The sequence below is a fragment of the Citrus clementina genome, unplaced genomic scaffold (assembly GCF_000493195.1).
Source record: "Citrus clementina cultivar Clemenules unplaced genomic scaffold, Citrus_clementina_v1.0 scaffold_8, whole genome shotgun sequence".
NCBI lineage: Eukaryota > Viridiplantae > Streptophyta > Magnoliopsida > Sapindales > Rutaceae > Citrus > Citrus x clementina.
Genome location: NW_006262022.1, coordinates 7,656,083 through 7,666,077, shown reverse-complemented (window position 1 = coordinate 7,666,077; position 9,995 = coordinate 7,656,083). Strand labels below are relative to the sequence as shown.

At 32.1% G+C, this 9,995-nt stretch overlaps 1 protein-coding gene and 1 long non-coding RNA gene across 2 annotated transcripts; both read right to left on the bottom strand.

Moving 5' to 3' along the window:
* Positions 1-458: 458 nt before the first annotated feature.
* On the bottom strand, positions 459-9,287 carry LOC18033793. The gene is made up of 2 exons (XM_006423496.2): positions 8,998-9,287; positions 459-944 (listed from the first exon to the last, which is right to left on the bottom strand). The coding sequence occupies exons 1-2, from the start codon at positions 9,285-9,287 to the stop codon at positions 659-661; spliced, it is 576 nt and encodes a 191-aa protein (XP_006423559.2). The 3' UTR covers positions 459-658.
* On the bottom strand, positions 4,626-7,335 carry LOC112096170. Its single transcript, XR_002904286.1, has 3 exons — positions 7,169-7,335; positions 5,488-6,854; positions 4,626-5,048 (listed from the first exon to the last, which is right to left on the bottom strand). It is a non-coding gene; the product is annotated as an uncharacterized LOC112096170 (long non-coding RNA).
* Positions 9,288-9,995: the final 708 nt, after the last annotated feature.

Below are 9,995 nucleotides of genomic sequence, written 5' to 3'. Positions count from 1 at the left end.
TTGCCTCATAAATGCATTGTGTATGAAGATGGACCTTTGAGTCTTTGATTGTTTGGGGGAAAAAAATCAGTACTCTGCTGCGATTCATTGTTGCCTCCCCATTGTGAATGCTGAAGACTTTCATTTTACAGATGAGGATTAGGTTATCTGTGTGTATTCTCTGTGTCCTGTTGTGTAGTGTTTTCTTTAAATTGATAGGAGCAATACGTGTTTTCTTCATCATTCTGAAGTCAGTAGCAGTTGTTCGATTCGATTTTCAAGGTCTCATGGTTATATCTCGTGGCTTACTATATATTTATCGTTTCATATTATTCCTATAAGAAATGTAATTGAAGAAACACGAAGATCAGGAGCATTTTAGTTTGAGACAATAGAATAATCACCAGGTAGTTAAATGTTACATGAGTGGATATATTGAACAAGCAATTTACAGTAGAATTGAAAAGTACACACGATTTGAAGAACAAAAGAACTTCTTTTTCGATCACTGATGTTTGACGGGAAAGCAATTTAATTTTCCCTGCCCAAAGAAGTCTTGCGTATCAGGAAACTTATAAACAATGTTAGTACAAATTTTCCAACTCCCTTAGGGGCAAAAGGGAGACAGCAGAAACTGTGCAAGATGGATTGCTGTGCTTTCTTCTTCAAAAGGCAGCATTCAGTTGAAAGTGATATTGATGAAGGCATCTTCTCTGCAGGGAATCGTTAGACCACCCATCGGATGATTGAATCCGAACTCTTCCTCTGCTCGGTTAAGCAAATCAATGAATGACGGATGATTCAAGTAAGATATTGGAACCACAAACCTCGTCTTTTGGAGTTCCCCGACATAAACTACTACATGGCCTTTCGGAACACCAGATTGGTCCTTAGAATGCAATTTGAGTATTTGCTTTGCATTATGTATCATTGCTGGCAGACGGATACCCATGAATTGATGTATCCTGAACTGATGAATCTAGAGTATGTTAAATTGAGAAGGTGAAGAAAAGTGAAGACCTTGGAGCTTATTGAAGGCTTGTGATCATCGTGTGTCACATTTTTATAGTGTGTTATGGTATGAAGAGTAGTAGGGTGCTATATTTTTTTCCAGTAAAGGCCAATAAATACGTATGTTCAGCAAGCAGAAGTGGCTCTCCTCGAAAGTTCACATGGCATTGCTGACTTAGCTGTGATGCAAATGGCCCACTTCTTATATTCTGTTTTTTTTTTTTTTTCTCGTGAAGTTATATTATGGTTCATGAAATCACAGACCCTGCTTTCTGCCTCAGAACAGATGTCACTGTGTTACGACATCATAAATATGATTGATATGATGAAGAGTAACAAATCCATGTGATGAGATGCTGATCTGGGTCCAGGAAACGCGGAACTGACGGTGGTGATATATTTTCAAGGCATGACAGATTGGAAATTGCATATTTGACCAACCGCATCATCAATTCATCATCATCATCATCGTAGTCTGCGAGGGAATGAGGCTGACACTGGGCTGATAGTAGGCGGTGGGTAATGCAAAGGAATGAGGCTTCCTATATCAATATTACGTATATTGGCTCAATATTTATTACTGTCTGCTCCTCTTAACTAATGAAGCAAAAGCAAATGCAATACAGAGTATACTAAAAACAAAAATAGTCACAACCCACAAATTACTTTAGTTAAAAATTATGGTTATTTTGCTCCTGTGGGTCTAATCGAGGGGTCTTCAATAGGGAACGGTAGAAAAATTTATTTTGACTTCAGTCCAGCAAAGACATGCTTAAACGGGATTTAAAAAAATCCTGAGATTTTTAATTTTCTAGAAGTTTTATTAAACTAGTCACCAGAGTTCTAATTATAGAGATAAATGGGTTAAAAATTGATGTAGACTTTATCCATCTTCTATATTTTAAAATAAAAAGGAGATATGTATAACTCTAAAATTTGAGAAAATAATCATGTAAATCCTAATTTTTTTTCAAAAAAGACACCAATACTCCTTTTTTCTTTTAATCATATTGCCATTTGGATTTAATAATTAAAAAATTGACTGTAAATTTTTTAATTATTAAATCCAAATATAATATAAATAACAAAATTAGTCTAGTAGACTAATAATATTAATTACCTTTTAATATTTAAAATAATTTAAAATATGTAAATTAATATTTTTATTTTAGTAAATATTTGTATTTATTATAAAAAATTTGAATAAGTCTTTGGGTTAAATAAATTTTATAATTGATAAAATATCCCATGTATTAAAAATATTAAAATTATTATTTGATATAATATTAAAAATAATTTAAATTTTAATATATATTTTTTAATATTATGTTTCTATTTGTTATAAAATTTAATTAATATAAAAAATTATCTAATAGATTGTAAAATATTAGAGTCAATTATTTTGTTAATGAAGCCAAAGGGTATTATAGCCGACAGGGGTCTTGATATCTCTTTAATGAGAATTTAGGAATTCTACATAATCATTTTCTCAAATGTTAAGAATATAAGTGTCCTTAAAAAAAAATAAAATAAAATAAATTATATAGACTTTGTGATGTTTCTATTAAGCCAACTCAATTCGTGATTGACCAGTATACACTTAATTTATCTCAAGTAGGCCGGTCAAGGCTAATTTGAACGATAGATCTAAAAGCAAATGAAAATAGAGCACCGACATCTAGATAGAAAAATTAACATAGAAGGAAGACATAATTAATTGTAAAACTACACAGCTTTAGAAAAAAAAAATGTTAAAACAATCACATAACACTTTACGATATTATAATTCATTTTATCATCAGTTTGTCATCCTTTAGTTTCTTTAGCATTATTCATGAAAATAAATTATGTGGGCGTTCTAATATTTTGATTCACCCAATATTTTTACGCCAAGTCAGTTTGTGTTTGACCAGTACACTTAATTTATTTCATTGTGTACGAGATTATTTGGTAGGCACCTAGTGCGGGGTTGGTTCAAGACCAATTTGGATAGTGTATCCTGTTAAGGCTCGTTAATGATTGGTTTTTTTAGGCTCAAAAATAATTTTGAAAAGTTGAAAACTAATTTTTAGTATTTATTAAATTTTTTTTAAAATCAGTTTTGCCAAAATTATCTCATCCTACAATAGATTTTGAAATTAGGGAAGAAGTAGCTTTTTAAAACTTGATTTTAAGATTCAATTTTATACTTAATATAATTCTATATATATCCTTATATACATTTTAAAAATTCAAAATTATTGTTATTAATAAGGAAATAAAATTATTAACTTTAAAAAAGATTATTATTATTATTACAAACTATATTGAGATAACAAAATAAAAAAAATAAAACTAATAGTATAAAATATTTATTTTAATTATCAATTATTATATATACATAATAAAAAATATTATACATATGTTTGTAAATATGTAAATGATTTTTTTATTCAACATTATGTCCAATTCAATTATTAATATTCTTGTAACATTTTAAGAGCAAGATTTACAAAACATATACAACTATTTTTAGGATTCACAGCAATTTTAAAAATAAATTGTACAAAATGTTTCACTGATTTATTTCATAACTAATTATTTTTATAATATAACTAATAACAATTATTTTAAAAACTATTGTATTACCAAACTGATCCTTACTAGGCAAGCAACTGAAGTTTCCAAATGCCACTATTGCAGTATGTATTGGAGAGATGGGAAAGAAATAGATTTGTTGCTGCCCTTTCTTTCTTGCACCACCCTTTATTTGCTGACTTGCTTAGCAGGGCAGAGGACAAGTTTGGCTACAATCATCCCATGGGGGTCTTAAATTCCATGCCACGAAGATGATTCCACTGACCTCATCACTTCTAGGTTAGATTATTCCTGAACAAGCTCGCTAGCTATTTTCTCTTCCTTTTTGAAGCGAGAAATAGAAAATGATGTGTAAATAATTTTCCCATTTGTGGGCAGCATTCAGAAAGGCATGAATTAAAAAAAAAATTCAGCAATTACAGGCATGAATTTCTTCATCTCCCACCTGAATTCATCAAGTAACATGTACAAGTGTGTTCTTAAAATTGCAAAAATTGCAAGCCAGTGGATGTTAACAACTTAACTAAAAAAGAAAGCTCTAACAAAAGTAAACATTGAATCCATAAAAGGAGAAAAAAAAAACGAGTTCCCATTGCATCAGACTGGAGTGCATATTACAAACTTTGACATCAAATAAACCTAAACCAGAAAGTGAAGCTAATGATTTCTCGTCTTAACAAACTAGAGTATAATACCATATTAAAAATACACTAACTGCAACATCAAGAGTTATCCACCTGTTACAAGTCGAAAAGAAAAAAGAAAAAGAAATAGTTAAGCACAGATTGATGAATGGAAATTAATTTTCTTTCAAAAAAGTAATGGAAATTAATATTGAAAAATTAAATTGTCTAAATGAAGTCATGCTTCAATGAAAACAAATTACCTATCGATGATTAGTTACCTTTATCTGAATCAGATAAATTCATATTAGTTTCTTTAATCCCCACAGATCTGCATCATAAAGCCCAACATCTTATTAAAAAATGAGACAAAGTGAAGGTCATGATACACCTAATAAAAATGAAGAGACATATTTACCTCTTGATGAGCAGGGGACGGTTTCTTTTATTGCATGATTGACCAACTTGACCACATCCATTGCAATGCCTACCTTTGTCTTTCACATTGTCCTAATGTCCTTTGCTTTTTCGATTCCTCCTCTTAAGTCTTTTGCCACTTCCTTTAGCCCTGACTTGAAGTGGTTCGTCAAAGTCTGGTTGTTGAACAGAACTATTCTTTTCTGAATCTCCTTCACTATCACAGCCACTCATGACTGACTTAATTTTTTCAAGTAGACCTTCTAAGGCGTCAGTAAAGATTTTAGATGCCTCTTCACTAAAAACAACTTTATCAATCACGTTTGAAGCCAGCTGAAATAACTTATTCCTCCTGAATGAAAGCGAACTGTCTGAACAATCATTTATTTCAAGGCCATCATCATCTACAACCCTCTCAAGTTTGGCGGCTTTAGTCCATCTCTTCAAAATATAAGCATGAGACATGGAACAAATTTGTAATTTGTTGAACAGCACTAAAATGTGTATACACAGAATACCTTCAGATTCGAATTTCATGCAAGTACATGGAAAAATATCTGAATCTTTGTCATGAACTACTTCAAAGATGTTCCGAACACCATCTTTTTGATTCACAACATTATACACCCAACAATTTTCATTTTCTCTAACAAGCTTAGTCACATGTAACAGGCTATTCCATAACTCATCTTGAAACTTATAAAAATTCTCTCGTGTATAAATGTCATACATTTGCTTCTCCATCTTTAGTGTTAATTGAAACATTGGCCTTTCATTAATATCTTTGTTATCAGCAATCAACTCCTCATAGCGTTTTCATGAAAGTACTTTATTAAATCGAAAAACAAAATCAAGCAGTGAATTTTTTTTAAGTACATACCTCTTGAAGAATGCATGATTTGTTTCAGCTTGCTGGTTGCTTGACATCCCAGCTGAAAACATGTGGTTCACATATGCAGGCACCCATTTTGATCTGATTTCATACACTCCCTGTAGTCACTCATTTTCGGTTAATCTTGTCTTATTTATAACATCCTTCCACATTGCATCAAACTCTTCCACAGTAGTTGATTCACAAATGCACTTCCGAAAATGCTTAAAATATGCTCTGTAGACCAAAGTATTTATTCTTTCTGAAAAAAATTGTTCAATTTGTGCCACTGCAAAATGTATGAAAAGAGTGTGGAAAAGCTTGAGATATAGCTTTTGCCATTGCTGAATCCCGATCAGTAATAATGATTTTTGGGTCATCACCAGGCATGGCCTCCTTAAACTGCTCAAACAACCAAATAAATGATTTTGTAGACTCATCACTCAGTAAAGCACAACCAAAAACAACAGTTTGACCATGGTTATTTGCCCCAATGAAAGATGCAAAAACCATAACATGTCGGTTGGTGTTGTACGCAGTATCAAACACAATCACATCACTGTAAAATTTGTATGCCCTACTACAAATTAGATCAGCCCAGAAGCAATGCATTATTTGATTATTATTTCCAGATTTGATATTGAAAAGAGATCAAGAGTTTTTTTCCTTCTCAGACCAAAAGTGCTCATACAACAAATCTGTGTGATGTCCCTTCATTTCATTCCGAAAATTTCTACCATTATTATAAAAGTCGTTATCTACATATCCCATCTTTTGTAAGCCCCCATCCTGTACTTCAACAAGACTAGCTTAAGTGTTGGTATGTTTGCTGCAGCAAATCGTTGACTTAAGCATTTCTGAGCAGTCGACACTGACTGGTGAGACCTCAATAGGTGTACCTTCTGAGCTGTTGACAATGAGCGATTCTGCCCCTCAACAAATAAACCGACTACATATTTACCCAACTTGGATTTGACCACTGCTATTTTTGCACCACAACCAGCTCGTATTATAACCCGACGCCTCTTATGCTCAAAGACATTGGATCGTCTTGTTTTTCCTTCTTTAAGGCACACATATTCCTCGTCTTCTTTTTCCTTCTTTAAGGCACACATATTCCTCGTCTTCTTTTTCCTTCTTTAAAGCACACATATTCCTTCCTTATTATGTCATCACTCACTCTAATTTTTCCGGCTAGAATTAATTCGGACTTTAAAGCCAGCCTCATTAGCATACTTGTAAAAATCGAGAGCATCATCTAACATATCGAATTCTCAACTCTTATGTTGCTTATGGTCATGAGCTACCACTGGTATGTAGAGAGTATCCCCACAGTTTGAGTGATCACCCACACTCTCAGCATCCATTTTAGTACACTGAAAATAAATAAATATATGAATTAATTAATTTCAATTTCCCCAAGTAAGATTCACTCTTCCAAACAAATTAGAAATTTTAATAATAAACAAATTCAATGTTAATTTTCCTAAAATTCATCAAGACCCCAAAATAACAATGGGAGCACAATTTACCAAATCAATTTCACTTAAAAACTTAAAATTTCCTTTAAACCCAAATCATTATTTGAACTAAGTACTCTAAAATCATTCTTAATTAACTCCATTTAAAATAAAATGCTTAATTAAAAAAAAAACTAAAGAGCATATGAAAAAAAAAAATCTAAACTTACGAGAGCTGAGAAATGTGGAGAAGATGAATGATAAGGATTCGCGCGGCGTCGTCTGCTGGGTGCTGCTTCAAGACGCGAATTTGGATTCTTTATTTATTTAAGAAATCGAGTTGGATGAATCCAAAGCGAAACACCGAACTGTACTTTACTATTTCTCTCAAAGTTAAAAAAAAAAAAACAAAATCACCTTTAAAACCAAATGTTAAAGCAACAACAACAACAATAATAATTTACTTTAAATAGTTCGCCATAATTTTGACCACATTTGTTTATCATTCTCTTTGCTTTTAATTATAATATATGCTCTCCAAGCAGAATTATGATTTTATACTTTCCCTAAGTGACAAAAGAATAGGATTCTCTTCCTCTAAGTAACCAGTGGTTAATAAATATAGAAGTACGAGCGAAGTTAGAATCCTAACTATATATTATTACTAAAATACATATTTTAATTGAAATTTAATATAGTTTTGATGTCAAGAACATAATTAAAGAAATGCTTAATATAAGTAAGTGTCAACCAATTGCATATAATTAAACCCGCTAATATAGACAGGGTATGTTGATTTTGGAAATCAATCAAGAAATTTTATTTTATCAATCAAAGTCGTACCAATGTTGGTTGATGTTGTAACAAATCGTCACAAATCTAAGCAACAAATAACATATTTCTTTCTATCTCTAAGAATGGATTGTTAGGAACTTTCGAGAATAAATTGTAACGAGAATATGTCTCTGATGGTCGGCGAACAATTATAAAGTTGAAAAATCCCTTGTCTTGTTTTTCTTTTTCTTTTTTTCTCTCGCTCTCCTTTTGATGTTACTCTTATTTTTATTGTACTTATTTTCACTCGCCCATGTAGTACTTATATAGTATAATAAGTGTAGTCTAATTCAAATAAACTTCTTAGAGTTTATTTGAATAAGTTACAACTTATGTCATCAGGATTTAAGTAAAACACTAAGTTTATCTTATAAGATTTTTAAATAAATTATACAATGTCAAACTTATTTTTCAAGTTGGATATAATCAGCCCATTATGGGTGCCTAAATCCACCACTGTATATATGCATTGAGTCAATAGTAGGCCTAATAAAAAAAATATTGCTTAAAAAATGAAAAATATGGATTAGATATATAATGTAGGTTATTGAAATATGAAAAATATGAAAACATATTTTAAAAATCTCAATAGATTTTCTCATGTAAAACATGGACGGACGGAGACGAGAAGCCCTAAATGAATCGAACGACAATAGTAGGAAAGTGGGCTGAAAATTTTTTGGATAATTGAAATAGAGCTTAGCAGTTGGCATACAAAAGGGAATTGAACAAAAGATCTTGTCTTTAAGCTCGACTAAAATACGATAGAATTATTACAAAACTATCTCAATTACTTAATAAGCTGATATGAAGCCTGGCATACAGAAGATATGAAAAGCAAAAAGAATCTTTCATTTCTCATTTTCATGAAATTTACATGACTATTTTTTTTTAGTATATCAAATCATCTAGTATCCAAAAATCACATTTAATCCCGACTAATTCAAGTTCGAGTAGAGCCACTTGGACAGTAAAGTTCTCCCAATAAATAGTTAACGCAATTGCAATCCAAAGCCTCTTACCGATGACCTTAATTAAGTTAGAACAGCGTCATGCCAATTGATTTACGCACTTGTTATTACAAGACCGATATTATAAACAAAGTCAGCTCAAATTAACTGACATTTCCAACTCCACTAATTAGGATTAATAAAAGTAAAAAAAAGGAGTGTGTCAAAACTGTAGAAGATTGCTGTTCTTAGTTTTAATCTTCACCACAGATCACAAGGCATTCAATTGAGAAGTGATACTGATGAAGGCATCTTCTCTGCATGGAATTGTTAGAGCACCCATTGGATGATGGAATCCGAACTCTTCCTCAGCCCTTTTAAGTAAATCAACGAATGGAGGATGACTCACGTATGTTAATGGAACCACAAATCGCTTCTTCTCAAGTTCTCCAACGTACACTGCTACATGGCCTTTTGGAACACCACATTGATTTTTAGCGTTATTTTGCAATTTTAGAACTTGCTTTGCATTACTAAGAATCACTGATGGCAGACGGATACCCATGATTTAATTTAAAGATAAAAACAATCAAAGAATTCAAAGAAACTAGGAATTATTGGCAAAATCGAGTAGGTGAGGAAGTGTGAAGATAGCTTGGAGCTTGAAGGCTTATCTTGTGTTATATTTATAGTGTTATGAAGAGTGGGGTGCCATATTTTTCCAGTATATAAAGCCAATAAATTAAAATATCATGTAGTGAGCAAGCAAAATTAAGTCCAAATTCACATGGGGGTTTGCTCAGTTGGCCCAACATTGATGTCATCATTCTCACTCATATTTATCCACTATTTTATGATGCAACAGGTCCACATTTTTCTTTTCCTTTGAAGTCATGCATGGTTCATAAAATTACAGACCCCACTTGCTGCAATTGTTGCCTCAAAAATGATGACACAAGTCACATAATGATTGACATTGAAGAGTAACAAAGCCATGTGGGTGCTTATCTGGGTTTACACAAATGTAGAAATGAAAATGATATAAATCAGCCTTGGGGCCACCATTTTGGGCGATGGACAGATTTGAAATCGCAAATTGGACCGACCAATATCATATTCCTTTGTAATTTTCTTTATTTCTGGTTCCAAAATGTCGGTACATGTCTACATGGAATGAAGATGACCTGTGTGCTGATAGTATACTGTGGGTAGTACAAAACATAACCATAACAGTCTAAGGCTGGATTTTGGCATACAGAGAGCATCTGTACAT

Excerpts from the sequence above, each read along its gene's own strand:
- LOC18033793 (XM_006423496.2), bottom strand. The coding sequence starts at position 9,287 with ATGGGTATCCGTCTGCCATCAGTGATTCTTAGTAATGCAAAGCAAGTT. Across the intron at positions 945-8,997 it reads ACTTCTCAATTGAATGCCTT|GATACATCAATTCATGGGTA; the intron begins GTGATCTGTGGT and ends TCATCAGTTCAG.